The sequence below is a fragment of the Nerophis ophidion genome, linkage group LG22, assembly GCF_033978795.1.
Source record: "Nerophis ophidion isolate RoL-2023_Sa linkage group LG22, RoL_Noph_v1.0, whole genome shotgun sequence".
Classification (NCBI taxonomy): domain Eukaryota; kingdom Metazoa; phylum Chordata; class Actinopteri; order Syngnathiformes; family Syngnathidae; genus Nerophis; species Nerophis ophidion.
Window position 1 is genome coordinate 16192602 of NC_084632.1, and position 25327 is coordinate 16217928.

General features: G+C 39.5%; 1 protein-coding gene across 10 annotated transcripts in view; it reads right to left on the reverse strand.

Moving 5' to 3' along the window:
• The window catches only part of ptprsa (protein tyrosine phosphatase receptor type Sa), a 701781-nt gene that overhangs the window by 121604 nt on the left and 554850 nt on the right, over positions 1–25327 (reverse strand). For 9 of the 10 annotated variants that reach the window (XM_061883335.1, XM_061883337.1, XM_061883336.1 and 6 more), the window contains 6 exons: positions 18941–19534; positions 17885–17979; positions 13097–13347; positions 8920–9007; positions 4370–4582; positions 3142–3305 (listed from right to left, as the gene is read on the reverse strand). In XM_061883335.1, coding sequence (XP_061739319.1) covers positions 3142–3305; positions 4370–4582; positions 8920–9007; positions 13097–13347; positions 17885–17979; positions 18941–19534 — 1405 coding nt within the window. The remainder of the gene's footprint in view (positions 1–3141; positions 3306–4369; positions 4583–8919; positions 9008–13096; positions 13348–17884; positions 17980–18940; positions 19535–25327) is intronic. The other variant, XM_061883340.1, reaches the window with a different exon arrangement.

The window sequence follows — 25327 nt, forward strand, 5'->3', positions numbered from 1 at the left end:
TGCTAGTAAATAAATACAATTTAAAAAAATAAAGGCAGCTCACTGGTAAGTGGTGCTATTTGAGCTATTTTTAGAACAGGCCAGCGGGCGACTCATCTGGTCCTTACCATCTGGCCCGCAGGCACCGCGTTGGTGACCACTGATGTAAACCATAAACCATGCCTCTCACCTGGATAGAAGAAGGCTGAGGAGGTACTCCGACATGTTGGTAAGCTTTTGCAGACAAATTTGACGCGGAAATGGCGTGAGGATTATTAGACATTCTTCATCTACATGGGAATATAAAAACATCCTAGCAGTCGGCATCCTAATGACGACAGACCTTGTACAGTAAGTGATGTTTTGTCATGTCTGTTGGCTCTCGTGAAGTCTGCAGTGAGTTTTATCAGTGACATTGAAAAAAAAAAAGGGAATGTTGTGATGCATGTTTAAAATGAATGTGGTGTGTATGCTTAAAAAAATTCAAAATATGTATATATTCAATGTTATTATAAATGTGCCTACATTACATATATATACTTACATTATAGATATAAAATATAACTGGAGTTTTTTTTTTGTTAAAGGCTTTTATAGGCAGAATAGATCAGATCCCATGTGCTCCATTAGAAGCGATTTATTCAAATTTAATATTTAGAATGCATTAAAAAAATACATCCGTCGTCATGTCCATCATAATGATTGTGAACGATAGGCCCAATTCCAGAAAAAGTGTAGTTCCCCTTTAAGGCAAAAGCTGACCAATCACAACTCTGCAGTGCGCGTCACCGCTGACGCAAAGCTAGGATTTAAGGGAGGTGTCGATCGTGGTCTGCAGGAAGGTAGCAAGACGGCGTCGGTTACGCAAGTCACGTGACGGGAGAGTATATCCATCCATCCATTTCCTACCGCTTGCATATTGTACCAGGCTTAATTATTTCAAACTTGTACTGAACAAACAATGTAAAAAGGAACCATTATTGTACCATAATTCCCTGGATTCTGCGAGTTCTAGACCTAGTTCATTGATAAATCCATTTCTAAAGCAATATTTAGTAACCAAAATATGTTTTTTTGTAACCTGACATTGGTTTCTTTGAACACTACCCTGGGAGGAATTGTAGTTTCTATTTATTTCAGCCACGCTGGCAAGTATAACCCCTGACATCTCAGAAAGAATCTCATCTTCTCTCGTTTCTCCGACCTCTCACTTCCCACGACTCGAACAAGACGCGCTTCTTGTATTTGCATGCAGCCATGCTGTCGGGGCCTCCGGTAGCATGCGGTCATTAATATACAATAAGTCCCTCTTTCGACATGCAGCCTATCATTTGCAGCCCAGTAGTTCCATTCTCAACTCAACGCTGCAAATAACTGGTTCAACATCAAATGATGAAAAGATCTTCACTGGTGGATAAGGAAGAAAAGCCCCAAGTTCCTAACTTAGACTTAAAGGCCTACTGAAACCCACTACTACCGACCACGCAGTCTGATAGTTTATATATCAATGATGAAATATTAACATTGCAACACATTCCAATACGGCCTTTTTAGTTTACTCAATTGCAATTTTAAATTTCCCGCGGAGTTTCTTGTTGAAAACGTCGCGGAATGATGACGCGTGCGCGTGACGTCTCGAGTTGGAGGGGACATATTAGCGCAGCACCACTAGCGGCTAAAAGTCGTCTCTTCTCATCGAGCAATTACACAGTATTCTGGACATCTGTGTTGCTGAATCTTTTGCAATTTGTTCAATTAATAATGGAGAAGTCAAAGTAGAAAGATGGAGAAGTGAAGCTTTAGCCTTTAGCCACACAAACACACGGTGATTCCTTGTTTAAAATTCCCGGAGGTGAAGCTTTACTATGGATCAGAGCGGTCAAGCGAACATGGATCCCGACCACTTGTCACCCGGCAGTTTTCGGTGAGAAAATTGTGGTAAAAGTCGTCTCTTTCCAGGGATCAGCGGAACTTCTGTCGTGCTGCTGCTGCCGTGACTAATTCCCTCAGAGACTGGCGTCAAGACACCCGTGGCCACACCCCTCCGACTATCAGGTACTGTTAAACTCACTAAAACACTAGCAACACAATAGAAAGATAAGGGATTTCCCAGAATTATCCTGGTAAATGTGTCTAAAAACATCTGAATCGCTCACAATGCAATCGCCTTTTTCTTTTTAACTTTATTATTTTTTGTTTTTCTAGTCCTTCGCTATCAGTATCCTCAGCCACAAATCTTTCATCCTCGCTCAAATCAATGGGGAATCAATGTTGTTTTCTCGGTCCGAATAGCTCTTTTTGTTGGAGGCTCCCATTATAAGCAATGTGAGGATGTGAGGAGTTGTCACGCCAAATTTCTTCTCCCTACAAATACGCTTTATTATAAAAATACAGACGTTTTGTTAACGCTATATTAAAAAAATATTTAAAAAACAATTTACAAACACAAGCTACGGGATGACATAAATGGAAACGTGACCCCGGAAGTAAATGCGTCATCCCATAGCTTGTGTTTGTAAAAAAATTTTTTTTTTTTTTTTTTTATAATATAGCGTTAACAAAATGTCTATATTTTTATAATATAGCGTTAACAAAATGTCTGTATTTTTATAATATAGCGTTAACAAAATGTCTGTATTGATCATGACCCCGGAAGTAAATGAGGGGGAAGGTTTTTGTCGGGGGGGGGGGGGAATTGGCGTGACAGCCCTCACACGGGTGACGTCATTGTCTGCTACTTCCGGTAAAAGCAAGGCTTTTTTATTAGCGACCAAAAGTTGCAAACTTTATCGTCGATGTTCTCTACTAAATCCTTTCGGCAGAAATACGGCAATATCGCGAAATGATCAAGTATGACACAAAGAATGGACCTGCTATCCCCGTTTAAATAAGAAAATCTAATTTCAGTAGGCCTTTAACTTTTAGAATCCAACATTGCAAAGGAAATGTTCAAATTCCCCACACACTTTACAGTATAATACCACCACCACTAATCCGTAAAAGGTTAGATTGTAATCAATACTCCAATATGTTTACAATTATTTCAAAAACAAAAATTCTGTCCTTGAGGTGTTGTGTCCATTTGAGGTTGAACCTGGTTATTTTTCAAATGATATCAACACAGATCCAAAGTCATGCAACCGATACAAAGAGACAACTCACTTTTTGTACAGGAGGATTGCAATGACAATGCAGATGATGAAGACCACAGCCAAGACTGGACCGACCACCCAAATGAGACCATCCCCGCCGGTCTCCACCGGCTGAGGGTCTACCAGCACGGGAGTCATCACCGTGTCAGTGTAAGGGCTGGTCGCAAACATTTTCTGAAACGAAAAAGAAGAGACGTGTTCAAAAACAGCACAGTGCAATTTGGTTCTGCTGAGCTTCCGTGTTCTATTGTTCTAACTGTTTTTAACTTTGAACTTTTGTAACTGTTTTAAACTGCTTTTTAGCTAACAAATTGTTCTGAGGGTAATTCGTATTTGCTTTTTCAATGTGTATTTTATAGGGTTGTGAATCTTTGGGGGTCCCACGAGTCGATTCAATATCGATTCTTGGGTCACGATTCGATAATATATCGATTTTTTCGATTCAAAAACGATATTTTTCCGATTCAAAACGATTCTGTATTCATTCAATACATAGGATTTCAGCAGGATCTACCCCAGTCTGCTGACATGCTAGCAGAGTAGTATTTTTTTTTTTTAAAAAGCTTTTAGAATTGTAAAAGACAAAGTTTTATCAACTGATTGCAATAATATAAATTAGCTTTAACTATTAATCGAACCAAAAATATGACTAATTTTATCTTTGTGAAAACATTGGACACTGTGTGTTGTCAAGCTTATAAGATGCAAGTGTAAGCCACTGTGACACTTTTTATTTTTATTTTTATAAATGTCTAATGATAATGTCAATGAGGGATTTTTAATCACTGCTATGCTGAAATTATAACTAATATTGATACTGTTGTTGATAATATTCATTTTTGTTTCACTACTTTTGGTTTGTTCTGTGTCGTGTTTGTCTCCTCTCAATTGCTCTGTTTATTGCAGTTCTGAGTGTTGCTGGGTCAGGTTTGGTTTTGGAATTGGATTGCATTGTTATGGTATTGCTGTGTATGGTTTTGTTGGATTGATTAAAAAAATAAAAAAATAGATTTTTTTAAAAATGAGAATCGATTCTGAATCGCACAATGTATTCGAATCGATTTTTTCCCACACCCCTAGTATTTTACATATATTTTAAATATTATTTTTAGTCCGTCCATTGCCTCTATTACTTTGTGGTGTTCAACCCTTTGTTCTTCAACTGTGGTTGTTTTTAAAGGGCTTCATAAATAAAGTTGGCATGGTATGGTATGGTATTTGAAATGTCCAAAACTCACCCCGGCAGTCGTATTCAGTTCGGCCATGAGGAAGAAGACGTACTCTTGGCCAGGTTCGAGAGACTTATTCTCACAGCTGCTCTGGCGATGGTCAGAGCCCACGGTGAAGCTGGAAGGAAGCTGCCGGAAGCAGGCTGTGATGTAAGGCTTCCTCTGGTCCAGCTGAGCCAGCTGACGGCGTGACCGGCGCTTTGGGGTCACCTCCCGCAACAGCTGATCAACAAAAAAGGGGTTTTGGTTATTTTTTTGTGTGTGCATGCTGATCCATTGTGGTCCTTTAAAGGCCGACTGAAATTAAATGTTCTTATCCATTCATCCATCCATCTTCTACCGCTTGTCCCTTTTGGGGTCGCGGGGGGTGCTGGGGCCAATCTAAGTTGAATTGGGGCGGAATGCTGGAGCTTATCTCAGCTGCATTATCCTTTCCATCCTTATTATTTCCATCCATCCATCCATCCATCCATCCATCCAGCCATCCAGCCATCTTCTACCGCTTGTCCCTTTCGGAGTCCCAGGGGGGTGCTGGGGCCTATCTAAGTTGCATTCGAGCGAAATTTTGGAGCCTATCTCAGCCGCATTATCCTTTCCATCCTTTATAACTGGGCTACTGTGTGGAAAAATTACCCTTGTGGATAATTAAACTTTGTCTAAGTCTAGGATAATTTTGCCCAACCCGCCGCTGGTTGAGGTAGTATTTGTCACATGGTTGTGTCGTTTACAGAGATAATGCATCGTTACACGTTGCTGCTCCTGCTTTGTTTCCACAAGAGACAGAACACAAGTCTTGATTATACAAATGACATGCGCGTTTGAGAGATCGACACAATCCTGCCCTCCAACCACCGTAACTGAGAAAGTTAGAGCGAGAGGAAGAGGCGGGCGATCAAATCCGAAAAACGAACCTATAAAAATATGTCCTAGTGGTCAGCAGCCTACCCGAGTGTCTGTACACGTCACACAAGCTGCAGCGACACACGTCCAAACGGGTGAATGTTTATCCATAAAAATATTGAGAAGCTGCAAATTTGACAAGGTTTCTGTGTGACCCGGAGAGTCGAGATTTACCTTTGGTACACGGACACATGTCAACTCCGACCTTTCAGGTCACTCAAATACGTCCGTGTTATTGTTACACCACAGAGAAGCAGCCCATAGGAGACACTTGCAATGATCACTCCCCAAGGTAAATGCTGAATAATATTACACTTTTTTTTTTTAATTACTGTAGTTGTTTGTAGTACATTGTGGAGAGGCGTGGCCGGCAGTCCGACAGCGAGGCAGGGCACGCCGTAGCCCGGCCCAAGATGGCGGCGAGGAGGTGTGGACGGCGAGTGAGCAGCGAGGCGCGCCGGGAACGACGCCGCAATCAAGATCAGGTGCGTGGATCGCGCACCTGGGGACAATTGATTAATCCTCTCGCACTGTATAAAAGAGCAACAGCCGTAAACGTCAGGGAGAGAGGCGGAGAGACGAGAAGGAGCCAGAGGGAAGCTGACGCTGAGCGAGGGAAGAAGAGAGTCAGCGGCAGACGACGAGTGAGCGGAGAAGAGGAGCTGAAAAGCGACCTGCACTGAGGTTTTCGTTGCAATAATAAACAAAGTCACAACCTGCTCAACAATGTCTCTATTTGGTGGTCCATGGTTTTTCAACCTTTTCTGAACCATGGCACATTTTTTTCATTGAAAAAATCTCGAGGCACACCACTAGCAGAAAAAGTAAAAAAAAATATATTGTCAAAAAAAAATTGTTCCTGCAAGTGTTGGATATGAATTCAAACCATAACCAAGCATGCATCACTATAGCTCTTATCTCAAAGTAGGTGTGCTGTCACGACCTGACTTATTAGGAGTTTTATAGTGTTTACCTGTGTGTAGTGTTTTAGTTCTTGTCTTGCGCTCTTATTTTGTTGTTAACTATCATGTCATGTATGGATGTACTTTGTGGATGCCGTCTGCCGCGCCGCACACAGTAAGTCTTTGCTGTCGTCCAGCATTCTCTTTTTGTTTACTTTGCAGCCAGTTCAGTTTTAGCTTCGTTTAGCAAAGCCATCCCTAAGCTTCAATAATCTTTCTTAGCGACACCTGCCTTTTGTTTATTTTTGGTTTGAGCATTAGATACCTTTTTACCTGCACGCTGCCTCCCGCTGTTGTCTGCATATCGTGATGATGACAAACCATGTTCCCGACATCTACAAAGCAATTAAGCTACCTGCTGCCACCTACTGATATGGAAGAGTATTACATGGTTACTCTGCTGAGCTTAAGACAGCACAGACACTCAACAGCAGCACATTTGCAGGTTACAATTACCAGTTTGCAAAACGATGATTTAACCCAATTAGGTGAAATTACACAATCTCCCACAGGACACCGGACAATATCTCACGATACACTAGTGTGCCGCAGCACAGTGGTTGAAAAAAACTGGTCCATGGAACCCACACGGCAGCGAGAGAATGTCACATTTGGCCTGCCACCATTTTGGGCCGGGCTACGGCGTGCCCTGCCTTGCTGTCGGACTGCCGGCCACGCCTCCTCGCCGCCATCTTGGGCTGGGCTACCGCGTGCCCCGCCTCGCTGTCGGACTGCTGGCCACGCCTCTCCACATACATGTATTGAAATTTTTTTCAAGCAATTGTCATACCTAAAAAAATATTTTTAAAAGGCATGTTACATGTTAATACTGTGATGTTTTAAGAGGGTCAAACTCATTTCAATGGGCAGGGGCTGATTTGAGATATGAGCTGTGTTATGGAACGTAATGTGCTCGTAAGTTGAGGTACCACTGTATAATTTTTTATTTTTATAAAGATTTTTTTCATTTCACGTCGCTAAATACAATTTCAAAAAACAGATGGCTTGGTAAACGTAATCAGGCTCTATAAAAGGCAGGACGAAAGGTAACTATTGTCAAGAGGCAGTCGGCTGCCCTGCCCTCTAAATTGGATCCAAATCAATATTACACTTTCTTATCAAAACAGAAAGTAGTTGCAAAGTACCTCAATTTGATTATACAGAGGAGGGCAACTGTATGTGTTTTCCTAGATTAGTTCATTTACGAAACTCTGGTTAATTTAGTCAATAAAAGCAACAAGCCTGATTAAAAACAAGTTCTACGCGTGACATTCAATCAAGGTATGCATGGCTGTCTTTAAGTACGAGAGCTTAATGAACTGAATTAGTTTTAAGAATATAAATTGTTGGACAAAAACGGCGCGCACTCATGCACGTGCGCACACACAAACACACTAATTAACTGAACCGCACAGCGCAGGGTAATAATGTCTTCTGTATACTTGGGAGGAAATTAGCATTGCGGATATGCTTGCCTGTAAATGCTGTTTTACATTGGCATTGTCTTGCTGAAATAAGCAGGGGCGTCCATGAAAAAGACAGCGCTTAGATGGCAGCACATGTTGTTCCAAAACCTGTATGTACCTTTCAGCATTAATGGTGCCTTCACAAATGTGTAAGTTACCCAAGCCTTGGGCACTAATGCACCCCCATACCATCACATATGCTGGCTTTTGAACTTTGCGTCGATAACAGTCTGGATGGTTTGCTTCCCCTGTTGTCTGGATGACACGATGTCGAAAATTTCCAAAAACTATTTGAAATGTTGACTCGTCAGACCACAAAACACTTTTCCACTTAGCATAAGTCCATCTTCGATGATCTCGGGCCCAGAGAAGCCGGCTGCGTTTCTGGATGTTGTTGATAAATGGCTTTCGCTTTCCATAGTAGAGCTTAACTTGCACCTACAGATGTAGCGACAAGCTGTATTTAGTAACAGTGGTTTTCTGAAGTGTCCCTGAGCCCATGTGGTGATATCCTTTAGAGATTGATGTTGGTTTTTGATACAGTGCCGTCTGAGGGATCAAAGGTCACGGTCATTCAATGTTGGTTTCCGGCCTTGCCGCTTACGTGGAGTGATTTTTCCAGATTGTCTGAACCTTTTGATGATATTATGGACCGTAGATGTTGAAATCCCTAAATTTCTGGCAATTGCACTTTGAGAAACGTTGTTCTTGAACTGTTTGACTATTTGCTCACGCACTTGTGGACAAAGGGGTGTACCTCGCCCCATCCTTTCTTGTGAAAGACTGAGCATTTTTTGGGAAGCTGTTTTTATACCCAATCATGAAACCCAACTGTTCCCAATTAGCCTGAACACCTGTGGGATGTTCCAAATAAGTGTTTGATGAGCATTCCTCAACTTTATCAGTATTTACTGCCACCTTTCCCAACTTCTTTGTAACGTGTTGCCGGCATCAAATTCTAAAGTTAATGATTATTTGCAAAAAAAAACAAAAATGTTTATCAGTTTGAACATCAAATATGTTGTCTTTGTGGCATAGTCAACTGAATATGAGTTGAAAATGATTTGCAAATCATTGTATTCCATTTATATTTACATCTAACACAATTTCCCAACTCATATGGAAATGGGGTTTGTAGAACACATATAGTATAGTTATAATATTCACTTATGATGATCATCTGATTTTTTTTTTACATTTAACTACAGAAGCAACCTCTCCAAAAACGTACCTCTTCAATGTCCATCTCGTCAGGAGTCTTTAGATTCTTGACAGTCCCCAAGGTCCTTCTCAATGGCACCACAACCACATAAAAAATCCTTTAAAAAAAAAAACACAAAAGCACCATATTACGATGTAGGAATAAAACATTTCAAAAAAGGTCTCACTCATGAAACTACACGGGAATGTTGGCAAAAACATCAAATTTCATTGCAAATCCAATCGTGCGCGTCTCATACCCGACATTTCACACAGTATCATATCTTAAATATCATGACAGTTTATAGGGCACACAATGAAAAACATAGTTCGGGGTGTCCCGATCAGATATTGATATCGGTCTGATATCAGTAAAAAAACAAAACAAGGGGATATCAGTTTGCATTTCACCTTTCCAATATAAACTTCTTGTGCAAAGCTGGACATCCAGTTAACATCTAAATGTCCTCCAATAAATAAATAAATGGTAAATGGGTTGTACTTGTATAGCGCTTTTCTACCTTCAAGGTACTCAAAGCGCTTTGACACTACTTCCACATTTACCCATTCACACACACATTCACACACTGATGGAGGGAGCTGCCATGCAAGGCGCCAACCAGCACCCATCAGGAGCAAGGGTGAAGTGTCTTGCTCAGGACACAACGGACGTGACGAGGTTGGTTCTAGGTGGGATTTGAACCAGTGACCCTCGGGTTGCGCACGGCCACTCTCCCACTACGCCACGCCGAATAAAGACACAAGGCTGGTCTTTTCTTGAATTCTCGTCACGTCATTTACAAAAGGTCAAGAAGGTAGGCAATAGGCTACTAAGAGCGTGCAGCTACACAACAGCTAAGCACACAGTAGCACACAGGCGAGACACAGTACGTAAGAAGTGCCCGTAATTAAACGATATTGCAGTCATAAACGTGACATTTGTCGATTAAAACAAGCATTACAGTTGCATATTACTTACACACACAAGGTTTCCAAGGCAGAAGAGTAGAAAGTATTCAGTAACAAACGTGTCCGCATCATTCAACTTAGCCTGTCATCAGCTAAACTAGACATGACAGCTAGACAAGAATGACTGTGCATGTGAGCTGTGTAATTGGTATTTTTATGTATTTTAATGTATTTATCTATGTTCTTATGTGTTATTATGAATTTGCACTAAATTAGTTTTGCTTACAATTTCGTTGTACAATGACAATGAATATCTATTCTATTATATTCTATGTATCGAGGCCATTTGGTATCGCCAAAACAATTACCACGTCAACTTAAATGCAGCATTTGTCCATTCTGGACAGTTAATAACAGATGGGTAAAAAAAACAAACAAACACCAACCTACTTACAGTGGGGCAAAAAAGTATTTAGTCAGCCACCGATTGTGCAAGTTCTCCCACTCAAAAAGATGACAGAGGTCTGTAATTTTCATCATAGGTACACTTCAACTGTGAGAGACAAAATGTGAAAAAAAAATTCAGGAATTCACATTATAGGAATTTTAAAGAATTTATTTGTAAATTACGGTGGAAAATAAGAATTTGGTCAACCATTCAAAGCTCTCACTGATGGAAGGAGGTTTTGGCTCAAAATCTCACGATACATGGCCCCATTCATTCTTTCCTTAACACGGATCAATCGTCCTGTCCCCTTAGCAGAAAAACAGCCCCAAAGCATGATGTTTCCACCCCCATGTTTTACAGTAGGTATGTTGTTCTTGGGATGCAACTCAGTATTTTTCTTCCTCCAAACACGACGAGTTGAGTTTATACCAAAATGGATACATGGATGATACAGCAGAGGATTGGGAGAATGTCATGTGGTCAGATGAAACCAAAATATTACATTTTGGTATAAACTCAACTCGTCGTGTTTGGATGAAGAAGAATACTGAGTTGCATCCCAAGAACACCACACCTACTGTGAAGCATGGGGGTGGAAACATCATGCTTTGGGGCTGTTTTTCTGCTAAGGGGACAGGACGATTGATTCATGTTAAGGAAATAATGAATGGGGCCATGTATCGTGAGATTTTGAGCCAAAACCTCCATCCATCAGTGAGAGCTTTGAATAGTTGACCAAATTCTTATTTTCCACCATAATTTACAAATAAATTCTTTAAAATTCCTAGATTTTTTTTTTCACATTATGTCTCTCGCAGTTGAAGTGTACCTATGATGAAAATTACAGACCTCTGTCATCATTTTTAGTGGGAGAACTTGCAAAATCGGGGGCTAACTAAATACTTTTTGCCCCACTGTATATTCTGTGAATATTTTCACTTGAACAAGCCTTTTCTAAAATTGCACACTACAAAATAATGCAAGTATATGTGATTTGCGTTGATATTGTATGGGGGGCGGGGTTTGGTGGTAGCAGGGGTGTATATTGTAGCGTCCCAGAAGAGTTAGTGCTGCAAGGGGTACTGAGTATTTGTTCTGTTGTGTTTATATTGTGTAACGGTGCGGATGTTCTCCCGAAATGTGTTTGTTATTGTTGTTTGGTGTGGGTTCACAACGTGGTGAATATTTGTAACAGTGTTTAAAGTTGTTTATACGGCCACCCTCAGTGTGACCTGTATGGCTGTTGACCAAGTATGCTTTGCATTCACTTATATGTGTATAGAAGCCGCATATATTATGTGACTGGGCCGGCACAATGTTTGTATGGAGACAAAGCGGACGTGACGACAGGTCGTACAGGACGTTAAAGGCAGTACCTTTAAGGCACACCCCCATTATTGCGGTCAGAGTGGAAATCAGGAGAAATTCGGGAAAATGGTTGCCCCGGGAGATTTTCGGGAGGGGCACTGAAATTCGGGAGTCTCCTGGGAAAATCGGGAGGGTTGGCAAGTACCGTATTTCCTTGAATTGCCGCCGGGGCGCTAATTGATTTAAAACCTCTTCTCACTCCTGCGCTTACCAAAGACATGCGGTAAAAGTAAGCATGCGCTCATTATTTTAAAACCTCTTCTCACTCCGGCACTTACCAAAGGCATGCAGTAAAAATTTGAGTGTGATGTAAGCTCGGACCTTAAATCCTACTGAATAGCTCTTAATCTTCTTCCTTTTATGTGATTTCAAATCAGCCTCCTCCATTTTTAAAATTATGACAGGGGAAGTGTCACTCGTGATGTCACGAGTTTAACCAAGCGGTAATACTAAGCATGCGCTAATTATTTTGGGAGGCGAGTTTAACCCGGCAGTAATTCAAGGCAGGCACATACTATATGCCCTGCTACGGTATGCAATATGGATATCGGCGAATACTCAAGGCTTTATTATCGGCATTGTCACACCGCGGTGAGGGAAATCTTGTCCTGGTTTTTCTGTCTTGTGATTTACGTGTTTTATTTTGAAAAGCTACCCTCTTGTTTCAGACCACGGGCCCTTCCTCTTGTGTCACCAGTCTGACGTCATCCCTGATTCCTGATTGTTTCCACCTGTTCCCCATGACTCCCACATCCTATTTAAGCTCACTCCTCCGTTTGTCCTTTGCCTGTTCGTCTCGTCTATCGTGCCTTTCTAGCGTCCATGTCCATGTCCTTGATTAGCTCCTTGTCTTGCTCCTGTTTTCCTAGTTACCCTAGTTTTTGCTATAATTTTGAGTTTACGTTTTCCTCCTTCGAGCGTCCTTGGTTATCCTTCGTCTTCCTAATTGGTGAGATTTTCTGTTTCCAAATTTCGAATTTATTGCCTCATTGACTGAGTGATTTTTTTTTTTATTTATAGTTAGTGTTAATATATAGGTCGTTTTGGTGTTTTTTCCTCCTGTTGGAGCGCTTTTCGTTTATTCTTATTAATATTCTTTTTTTGTTAGAATTTCCTTAGATTAGTATTCCTCCTTATTTTTGTGGAGTGATTTTAAGTTAATTGTTTATCCTCGGAATTATTTTTCCGCGTGTTGATTATTCTTGTGAAAAACTTTTTGCATTGGAGGTAAAAAGTTGTTTCAAAATAAAAGCTTTATTTTTTGGAACTTCTTCTCTGCATCTGGGTCCTCTCCTTACTCCGAGTCGTAACAGGCATCAAAAGTGAAAATGTTGTATCAGAACACTCCCAAAAATTACATTATAGTATTTTTTATTTTTTTACCTCACGAACTAGGAATCCATTCATTAATCCCTACATATACACCAAGGACATATAAAACTAATACAATGTTCATCTCAGCATTTTAGTACAAAATACTCACTTGACATCCTTGCCATCGACCGGTGGAAAGGACATGGTGAGAATATCGTCAGGCTCGGCGTAGATGTCCAGCTTGGGCTTCCTGACCAGGATGAGTGGTGCTGTCTTGGCTACCACACGGTGTTTTGTCCCGTCGTCCATGCTTTCTTGGCATGTCACCCTGAACTCATAAGTGGTGTTGTGCCTCAGCCCGGTGATGAAGGCCTTCAGCTGCCTGGCATCGACATCCATCTTCTGACGGTTGTATTCAATCTAGGGTTTAATGCGTAGTTTAGAATGTGACTCAGTAACTGCTGCTTGGAGAGATGATGAGGTGGAAGTAAAGGTGTTGGAAGAGAATGATGGATGACTCGGTGAGTAACTTATTTTGAGTGAACAGCTCAACTGCGGTACACTGTATGCAGGACCCCCGTGTAGAAGACTCTACGAGGGTCCCCCAACCTCGCCGTAAAGACGTTTCACATAAACTCCGTGCTTTTGCATGCACTAAAAAACTAATTATTGCATGAATTTGGTTGACACAAGCTTTTTAAAACACATGTAAAAAACCTTTCGAAAATGGGAGTAAAATATCTAAAGAACCCTTCCTAAATAATTAGTTTTTTGGATGATTTTTTTAATTTATTTTTTTTATCCTAAATTGGCCAGAAAATCTATTTAAATAATGACATAACATGTCATTATTCACCTAAATACGATCATAAATCTGTCGAGTTGTCCTTTACGTTAGAGCAGGGGTCCCCAAACTATGGCCCGCTGGAAGTCTGAAGTTAAAAAAAAAAAAAAAAACTTTTTTTTTTTTTTAATCCGTCCTTTTTAATCAATTTTCTACTGCTTGTTACTCTGAGTCTCCTAGCCGCTCAGGCAAATCATATTGTCTAAAAATGCATTTATATATATATATATATATATATACATATACAGTGGGGCAAAAAAGTATTTAGTCAGCCACCGACTGTGCAAGTTCTCCCACTTAAAATGATGACAGAGGTCTGTAATTTTCATCATAGGTACACTTCAACTGTGAGAGACAAAGACGACGAGTTTAGTTTATACCAAAAAAGTTATATTTTGGTTTCATCTGACCACATGACATTCTCCCAATCCTCTGCTGTATCATCCACGTATCTATTTTGGTATAACTCGTCGTGTTTGGAGGAAGAAGAATACTGAGTTGCATCCCAAGAACACCATACCTACTGTGAAGCATGGGGGTGGAAACATCATGCTTTGGGGCTGTTTTTCTGCTAAGGGGACAGGATGATTGATCCGTCTTAAGGAAAGAATGAATGGGGCCATGTATCGTGAGATTTTGAGCCAAAACCTCCTTCCATCAATGAGATCTTTGAATGGTTGACCAAATACTTATTTTCCACCATAATTTACAAATACATTCTTTAAAATTCCTATAATGTTAATTCCTGGATTTTTTTTTTCACATTCTGTCTCTCACAGTTGAAGTGTACCTATGATGAAAATTACAGACCTCTGTCATCTTTTTGAGTGGGAGAACTTGCACAATCGGTGGCTGACTAAATACTTTTTTGCCCCTCTGTATGTATATATATATATATGTATATATATATATATATATATATATATATATATATATATATATATGTATATATATATATATATATATATATATATATATATATATATATATATATATATATTATTTTAACCCAATGCAGCCCCCGGGTCTAAAAGTTTGGGGACCCCTGCTTTAGAGTGTTAAATACTGAAAGTAGGGGTGGGTATTTTTGTACACATAACGATTTGATCTGATTCTGAGGGTGACAATTTGATACAGAATCGATTTTTGATCCACACGATTCGTGATTTTAACTGATTATCGCCAAGTATTATTTGGGATAATAATGACAATTTTTCAAAACAGGTTTCAGTTTAGAAAAGCCTCTTCTGATTGCGTGGAGATGGCCTGAAAATATATATTTCAAACAAATTCTAAAGGTTTTTTTTTTAAATAGATTTTTGAAAATTATGAATCGAAAATTAATAATAAAATCTGCGATCCCGAAACAATTTTTTTTGCCAATTAAAAATAAATAGATTATTTGTATTCATGTAGGATTGTCCTTGGCAAATCATTTTAATCATAATAAATAATCATTTTTAATATCTAATAGAGTGCATCTCCTGGGGGTTATGCCTGCCCCTGTCTTTAATGACTACTGATATGTGTTTTTTCACTTTAATCGAAGGTCATTGAACACACCACAGTTATGTGCAAGGAGACGCGAACGTGTTGTACCAAATTGTAACAGGAAGCATGTTCAAAATAAATGTCAATTTCCCCTCGGGGATTAATAAAGTATTTATGATTCTGATTCTGATTACTATAACCGTAACCCTGAATTCAAATGCAACCATGTAACATTTAAGACAATTTCACACTCTCAGTTTGGTGGGAGCATTTTTCTATGCTCAAACTCAACAAGGGCTACAGCTATTGATTATTTTAATCATTGTGGAATCTATCGAATACTTTGTTTGATGAATCGAGCAGATTAACAAAATACACCTTGTAACCTGGATGCGTATTTTAGGGAAAATTATTGAAATAAACTGATATTTTTGGCATAAGCTTGATTTTTTAGTTTTTTTAATACATTTAAATCAATAATTAAATAGCACTTTTAACATGAGTGCTTTAATAAGAAAAAAAAACACAAAATACCCCAGAAAAACTCTTGCGTCGAAGCAACAGTGTATAAATAAAAGCGTTTTCTGGTCGACTAATCCAGTGGTTCTCAAATGTGGGTATGCATATCCCTGGGGGTACTTGAAGGTATGCCAAGGGGTACGTGAATTTTTTTTTAAATATTCTAAAAATTGCAACAATTCAAAAATCCTTTATAAATATACTTATTAAATAATACTTCAACAACATATGAACGTAAGTTCATAAACTGTGGAAAGACATGCAACAATGCAATATTCAGTGTAGACAGCTAGATTTTTTTGTGGACATGTTCCATAAATAATGATGTTAAAGATTTCTTTTTTTGTGAAGAAATGTTTAGAATTAAGTTCATGAATCCAGATGGATGTCTATTACAATCCCCAAAGAGGGTACTTTAAGTTGATGATTGCTTCTATGTGTAGAAATCTTTATTTATAATTGAATCACTTGTTTATTTTTCAACAAGTTTTTAGTTATTTTTATACCTTTTTTTTCCAAATAATTCAAGAAAGACCACTACAAATGAGCAATATTTTGCACTGTTATACAATTTAATAAATCATAAACTGATGACATAGTGCTGTATTTTATTTCTTTATCTCTTTTTTTCAACCAAAAATTACCGTATTTCCTTGAATTGCCGCCGGGGCGCTAATTCATTTAAAACCTCTTCTCACTCCTGCGCTTACCAAAGGCATGCGGTAAAAGTAAGCATGCGCTAATTATTTTAAAGGCCTACTGAAATGAGATGTTCTTATTCAAACGGGGATAGCAGGTCCATTCTATGTGTCATACTTGATCATTTTGCGATATTGCCATATTTTTGGCTGAAAGTCACAGACGATGACGTCACACGTGTGGGGGCTCCTCACATATTCACATTGTTTTTAATGGGAGCCTCCAAAAAAAAGTGCTATTCGGACCGAGAAAACGACAATTTCACCATTAATTTCAGCAAGGATGAAAGATTTTAAATCACTTGCGTTGCATTGAGACAGATTCATATGTTTTTAGAGACATTTACTAGGATAATTCTGGGAAATCCCTTATCTTTCTATTGTGTTGCTAGTGTTTTAGTGAGTTTAACAGTACTTTGATATTCGGAAGTGTACGTCCACGGCCAGGTGTTGACGGGCAGTGTCTCAGCGAAGTCGACGGCAGCTGTACGGGAGGCGCAGGCTCAGCTGATATCCGGTAAGCGGCGACTTTTCAACCACAATTTTCTCACCGAAACTTGCTGGTTGACAAGTGGTCGGGATCCATGTCCGCTGTGATCCATACGAAAGTTTCATCTCCGTGAATTTTAAACAAGGAATCACCGTGTGTTTGTGTGGCTAAAGGCTAAAGCTTCCCAACTCCATTGTTCTACTTTGACTTCTCCAATATTAATTGAACAAACTGCAAAAGATTCAGCAACACAGATCTCCAAAATACTGTGTAATTATGCCGTTAAAGCAGACGACTTTTAGCTGTGTGTGTGCGCAGCGTACACCTCATCATTACACGATGTTTTCAAGAAAACAGTCTCGGGAAATTTAAAATTGCAATTTAGTAAACTAAAAAGGTCGTATTGGCATGTTTTGCAATGTTAATATTTCATCATTGATATATAAACTATCAGAATGCATGGTTGGTAGTAGTGGGTTTCAGTAGACCTTTAAAACCTCTTCTCACTCCGGCACTTACCCAAAAAATTTGAGTGTGATGTAAATCCTACTGAATAGCTCTGAATCTTCTTCCCTTTATGCGATTTCAAGTTACCGGTATTGAAATTAGCCTCCTGCATTTTGAAAATGATGACAGGGGAAGTGTCACTCGTGACGTCACGAGTTCGACCAGGCGGTAATACTAAGCATGCGCTAATTATTTTGCGAAGCGAGTTTGACCCTGCAGTAATTCAAGGCAGGCGCATACTATATGCCCTGCGGCAATTCAAGGAAATACGGTATTTGCTCTGATTAGGGGGATTTGAATTAAAAAAAAATGTTCACTGAAAAAAGGTTTAGAGAACCACTGGACTAATCAATCGATAATACAGATGAATCGTTGCAACTGATGTTATTTGATATTCATCAAACTCACTGTGCATTTGTATGGGGACCTGCTGTCAGAAAACTTCCAGGCAAGGACCACGGTGGTCTTGGTCGCCCACTTGATGGTAAAATTCTTTGGCACATCTGTAGATTTGACAGAAAAAGAGCCTTTTTCAGCAAACTGTCCATTTTACACCTGTTAGAGATCCTGCAGATTAGTTCAAACAACAGAGTTGTCCATCCCCTGCAACGCTCCTCTGGTTTGGAGAGTGAGTGAAATTCGGTGAGCTGTTATTGGCTGTGAGAACGGTTAAGACACATAGCACGCAAGACTCATGGAGGACAAACCCACGGACTACAAAAGGTGTGCCCACCGGCTAGCTCACATCCATAGTGCCAACCTAGCTCAATACTTGTTTTTCTCCGTTGGCGGGGGAAAAACGAGCAAACTCCGAGCCAAGTGTTCCTGCAGCTCTGCTACGTCTGGGTTGGCACTACTGACATGCTGCCAAGCGAACATTAGGACAGACCCAAAACACAGCATGCTAACTGTCCTCTGCGGTGCATCTGGGGGGGGGTTGGGGTACCATGCCACAGGCTGTCCTTCAAGAGGACATGAGAAAGTGGGTTGCAGAATTAGGGAGGAAAGCGAAACAAAGGGGGTTAGAAAGGGAGTCTTAAAACCCTAAAATCAAAATAATGAGCCCAGCTTTTTGTCCTGACCAAGGTTCAAACACCCATTACGAACCCTACCTTTATCAAAACAATCGGGGGGTGTGAGATGTCATTAGCTGCGTGAGTGTGCCTGAAAAAGGGCTGCAAGGATGACTGGAGGAGTGTCGGACCATAAAAGACTTACCTTGCGGTTCTAGGCCGGTCCCCTTTCTCTCGCAATGACTGACTATGACTTACTGAGTTACCTTGTTGGGGTTTGTGAAGTGAGTATCCGACGGAAAACATTTCAATACTACTATTCTCTTTCCTCGAGGAAGACGAGTGCAGGTGGTTTGAAGGTGGGTGTGGTAGTTTTTTTTTTTTTGTGAGCTTGCAAAAAACTCCCAACCCCCTGGCAACTGGGTTCGGGAAAGAAACAGGCAAACCCTACCTGTTGGATCATTGGCCACCGTCCGATACTGGATAGGTGGGCTGTAGGGCCCGGGACCTACAATGGTGTGCGCACGCATTTTCACATCGTAAGCAGAGTTTGGTTTGAGGCTGTTGAGGACGAAGCTGGACAGGTTTGGGGGTACTCGGAGCTCCTGCTGTGCTTCTCGACTGCCAGTTTCCTTGAAAGCCAAAGTGTACTCGGTGATTACGCCGTTCCTCTCGGCCAGCACCGGCGGTGACCAGGACAGCTGCACGGAGCAACACGTCACATTGGAGCCTTCGTTCATTTGAGGGTAACCACTTGGTATGTTCTCCGGCACTCGGAATTCCACACCAGCTTCCTCCCCAAAGCCCCCCCTGCTTTTGGCGGACAGTTTAAACTCGTAGGTGGCCCCGCGGTGAATGTTGCCTACAGAGTACTGTCGTTCCTGGGGGGAAAACTCGAGCGTGGCCAAAGGTGAGACGTCTTTCCGACCAAACTGGAGCCTGTAACCTTGAAGGTCCATGCCGTTTTTTAGATCGGGGGGGTCCCAGCGAACCAGGGCAGATGTTTCCGACTCCTGAGTCACTGACAAAATGGGCGGAGCAGGCACTGTAGGCGAAAAAAAAACATGTTTTCATTGATTTTGACCTTTATGTGGAGAGGAAGCAGTTTTCAGGCTTCACAGACTCATACAATATGCCCACAAATCATAATTAACAGGGATGTCCGGATAAACATTTTCAGCCTCAGATCCCGATCCGATGTTTCTGCTTTAGATCCGATCTGATTCCGAATTCTGAATGATAACACAAGCAGCTACGATGTAATACAATACAAAATACATTATCGATAAGTAATTCAGTATATCCAGATCATAACTTTTGCCCTCCAATTCTGATCCGATGTTTTGGCCTCTTGTCCCAATCCGATTTCGAGTCCCGATCTGATACTTTGAAAATACATCACGTACATATACATACATACATATATATATACATACTTTTATATATATATATATATGTATATATATATATATATATATATATATATATATATATATATTCATTCTTTCCTTAACACGGATCAATCGTCCTGTCCCCTTAGCAGAAAAACATCCCCAAAGCACGATGTTTCCACCCCCATGCTTCACAGTAGTTATGGTGTTCTTGGGATGCAACTCAGTATTCTTCTTCCTCCAAACATGACGAGTTGAGTTTATACCAAAAAGTTCCATTTTGGTTTCATCTGACCACATGAAATCCTCCCAATCCTCTGCTGTATCATCCATGTATCCATTTTGGTATAAACTCAACTCGTCATGTTTTATATATATATATATATATATATATATATATATATATATATATATATATATATATATATATATATATATATATACATATATGTTTCTTTAATTACTGTAAATAGCTTCACCACTTTAGTCATATTTTTTGTGCTTAAGAAGCTTTTGTATGACTTTAGCTTTTTATGTTTGTTTGAGATCGTCATTACTGCAACACGTGTTCAGTACTACTGCGGATCATATGGACCACAGCTAAGAAAAATATATATCTGGCCCCGCTCTTAGGGGCGCATGCAGTCCATAGGCTCCTATGGTTAAGAAACACTGGTCTAAACTACATTCAGACATCACACTTTATTTATGTGAAATTATTGTGATACTTTTATAATCAAACTTGAGTCTAACTTGATGCATGTTTTGTACTAAAACAAACTATTGGCAAATAAATGATGTTTTCCGTGTAAAAAAAACATATGGCACCTGACATTCATTAATTGACATTTTACATGCCCTTATTGATGCAAAACAAGGCAGCTCGTGATCGTGGCTGTGCAGGTTGTTGAAATGTCCTATTTTTTCCCACCTTGTTTTATAATCGCATTCACTCATAGAAAACATTGCAATTTTTCTGCTTTTATAAAGTGATACAATTATATTTAGCTTTCCACAATATTTTATTTTCTCACAGGTAGGTGGGTAACCACTGGCATATTGTTATCTGGTATAGGCTCCAGTTCACCTGTGACCCTGGTAAGGACAAGTAGTATAGAAAACGGATGGTTGGACCGTGTTATCTTAAACACATCAAAACATACATTTCCCTTCCTTCCTTTTTTTCCCTGCATCACATGGAAGCCGATCCAAGTCTTATGTTACCAACCCAGCAGGGCAGTGTTCCATGATTAGAGCGGAATTGTGTAATTTGGAGAAGTTATTAAGGCTTTGAGCCTGTGTACATGTGCCTGCATATAGTATGAATTCAAATTCCTTCAAAGTAAACATCTTTCCCCTCATATTATTCATTTCCGTTTGCTAATGGTCTACAATCTGCTGGACCAAGATGGAGATGATGTCTGATGATGATCGCTGCCGGTAATGGAAGGGTGAGGGGTGGGGGGAGTGGAGTGTTGGGTGAGACGAATGCTTCTAATACGAGGCGTCTACATACTAAAGCTCAGCTTGATGTCGTCTAAAAAACCACTCTGCCTTCATGCTCACCCCTAATTAAGGAAATGAAATCAGATTTAATGCTAATGTGTGAATGTGTGTGACAGATTGCTTCCAAATGATCTATGCTTCCCTTCCAACCTCACCCAAACACTGTATTTCCCCTTTAAGTATAGGGAAATAACCTAAAATATGATATATTGTACATACTTTGTTACATTAAAGTACAGTGGCACCTCAGAATACGAGTGCCTTAGTTTATTAGTTTTTCGGGATTTGTTATGCTTTAGGTTGTGAGCAAAAATATGGGTTCCGAACCTCCCCACCACTTCCAATCCAATCCAATCCACTTTATTTATATAGCACATTTAAACAACAATAACGTTTCCAAAGTGCTGCAGAGCCATGTTAAAAACAATTGTAAAAAAAATAAAAAAATAAATAAAATTAAATAAAAAAGTATATATATATATATATATATATATATATATATATATATATATATATATATATATATATTATGCTCCACCAATGACTGAATAAAAACAAAAAATAAATAAATATAAAACCAATAAAAACAATATAAAAACAAATATGATTAAAAACTATTTTAAAGGGTAAAATCAATTTAAACATCCATCCATCCATCCATTTTCTACCGCTTATTCCCTTCCGGGGTCGCGGGGGTCGCTGGCGCCTATCTCAGCTACAATCGGGCGGAAGGCGGGGTACACCCTGGACAAGTCGCCACCTCATCGCAGGGCCAACACAGATAGACAGACAAATAGAAATCAAAGTGTATAAAAAACACAGAGGACAACAGAGAACAGAGGACCACACAACTCACGTAGTGTTAAAAGCCAAAGAATAAAAGTGGGTCTTAAGACGAGACTTAAAACACTCCACTGTGGAAGCAGTTTGAACATGGAGCGGCAGAGTGTTCCAGAGCTTAGGGCTGACCACAGAGAAGGCCCTGTCTCCCCTGGTCTTAAGTCTGGTCTTGGGCACCACGAGCAGGAATGTAAATTTGGATAAGGTCCGAGATATATTGAGGTGCCAGTCCATGTAAAGATTTAAAAACAAACAGCAATGTTTTAAAATAAATTCTAAAATGAACAGGGAGCCAGTGCAAACTCTGAAGAATTGGGGTTATATGCTGGCGTTTCCTGGCCCCCGTTAAAAGTCGTGCTGCCGCGTTCTGGACTAACTGCAACCGGGAGAGAGCTTTTTGGCTAATGCCAGCATAAAGTGCATTGCAGTAGTCCAGGCGACTTGAAATAAAAGCATGCACGACTTGTTCAAAAAGGTTAAAAGATAAAACGGTTTAACATTTACTAAAAGACGAAGGTGATAAAAACACGATTTTAAAACATCACTTGTTGGTTTTAGCAATCGAGTAATCTATCGATTAATTTGTTCGATTAATCGAGTAACCGGATACAACAGACTTTACAACCTCAATGCGTTTTTTAGGGAAAATAGTTTGAATAAAAAAAATGTTCTGCTTGCCATAAACTTCATTGTTTTCCCTGATGAATGCACATCATCAACATTGAAATTTCACTTTTAACTTTTTTTTAAAAAATCTTGATTATTTATTATTAGTTAGATTTGTGTGTGTTGTAGTCATGTGTTTTGGTATTTACTAGGGGTGTAACGGTACACAAAAATTTCGGTTCGGTACATACCTCGGTTTAGATTCAATTTCGGTACAGTAAGAAAACAACAAAAGAAACATTTTTAAACAATGGCTTTAGCCTTTTAACATTGGGAACACTATAATAATTCTGCCCACGTTATTCCACAATAAACTGCCTCAAATTGTTGCTCAGATTAAATAAAATGACAAAACTTTTCTTCTACATATAAAAAGTGCTACATTAAACAGTTTCAAGTCAACTCATCATGCTTAATTTATTACAGCATTTGGGAAGCCTGTACTTGATTTTTATTATGTAAATGTTATATTTTTATCAACATGTCATAGCAGGGACCCTGCCATTCAAACTAGGCTGCTGCATTCTTAATGATTAATGTAACTATAGCTGAAAAAAAATAGTACAACAGCAATAGGAGAGACTATTCATCCCTGAACACCATGGAGTTCATGTAGGCTTAATGACGCATTTACATTATTATATCACTAGCATACACGCACGCACACACAATGAGCTAACACACAGCGCAAAATGAGCTAACGTTACGCTGAAAGTTAATTAGCCATGACTGCGAGCGAGCGGAGTTGCAGTTTGTTTCTAGAACGTCATCTAGAACGTTGACTGGGAGGTGTTTATTATAATTTGGGGAGAGTCCGCTGCTCACCTGCTAAACACCCATGTGCTCGACGCTGAAGCGCTGACTACATGCGCTCTAAATACGCACTGCTGATTGGTTGTTACGGCTCTGAATATGCACTGCTGATTGGCTGTTACCGCTATATATGTAACCAATCAGATGGTTGTGTGGGTGGGACAATGCTGGGTGTTGTGTAGGAGACGGAGGCAGAACGGAGCGGAGCAGCTTGTTAAGACTTTAGCTTAGGCGGCTACTTCATATGTTCTTGTGGAAACTCGTTCGGTACACCTTCGAACCGGAACCTCCGTACCGAAACGGTTCAATACAAATACATGTACAGTTATACACCTAGTATTTATTTCCTGCCCAGTGCTCTTATTTTTCACTGTTTGCCTTATTCTTAACCCAAACCCTTCAGCACTGATTCTCCACACCTGCTCCTGTTTAATGAGCAGGGGACTCACCTGCCTCTGATCACTAATCATAATGGAAAGTTGTGATTAATCTTTTTGTAATATTGTTTGAATTTTAGACAGGCAGCTCTTAATGTAATAGCACACAATATTGGCCTTCTAGAGCATGAATTAATAATAATTAGGCTATCAAATATCATTATAACTTTTTGGGTTATTTTAATTACTGAAGTACATATTTTTTATCTTCTATCTAATCAGTTCTTCTTAAATAGTGGTGTGCGATGCCAGCAGAACATACTTTTTTTTAAATAAATATTATTATATTGGTGGTGTGACTTGGTTCGTAGTGCGGCCGTGCCAGCAACTTGAAGATTCCAGGTTCAATTCCCAGTCACTGCTGTTGTGTCCTTGGGCAAGACACTTAACCCACCTGGTGCCAGTGCCACCCACACTGGTATAAATGTCACTTAAAGATGTAGATAACGTAATGTAATTTATAATGTAAACATAATCTTAGAGAAACATAAAATTTAAAACATTTGTATGTATGTACAACATTTAAGAGCTCCAGTATATCAGTATGTATAGTTCAATTATGGAGAGGATTCAGCAAATAAATCAAACAATGTTCTAATATGGTATACTTCAAGAAACTTTTCAAACTTAGAACAAAGTACAAAAAAGAAGAACCATGATACATATTCTGAATTGATTTCATCCATCTATTCATTTTTTAGATAATCTTATTCATCTCACCACATGAAATATAACTTATTTCACTAATTATTGTTTATTTACTTTTTTTTAATGTTATTACTTATGGAGTATATTCTAAATATTTTGTGAACAGGAAGTGAACAAAAGTGTTAGCATCTGCTATGTAAAGGAAAAGGAGTAGGATTAAATAAGCTCTGCTTCTTCTTGCTCCTTTTCGAACATGTTTAATAGACAAACCGTAAATGGTGATGTATCATTTTGTAGGCATGCATGTTCCAAATAAACTCAAGCACTATGTATAGCGCTTTGATTCTCTAGAGAAAAAGCGCTACATAAATATAATTCACGACACTTCACTTTATCAGTATCATGCGTCAAAATTCACTTCGAAAAGTTAAACCCTAAAATTTGCTCATTTCAACCATTAATCCTGACTTTCCTATTTTGATTAAACATTTTTTTGGGGAGCACAAATAGCCCAGGGTGTACCCCGCCTACCGCCCG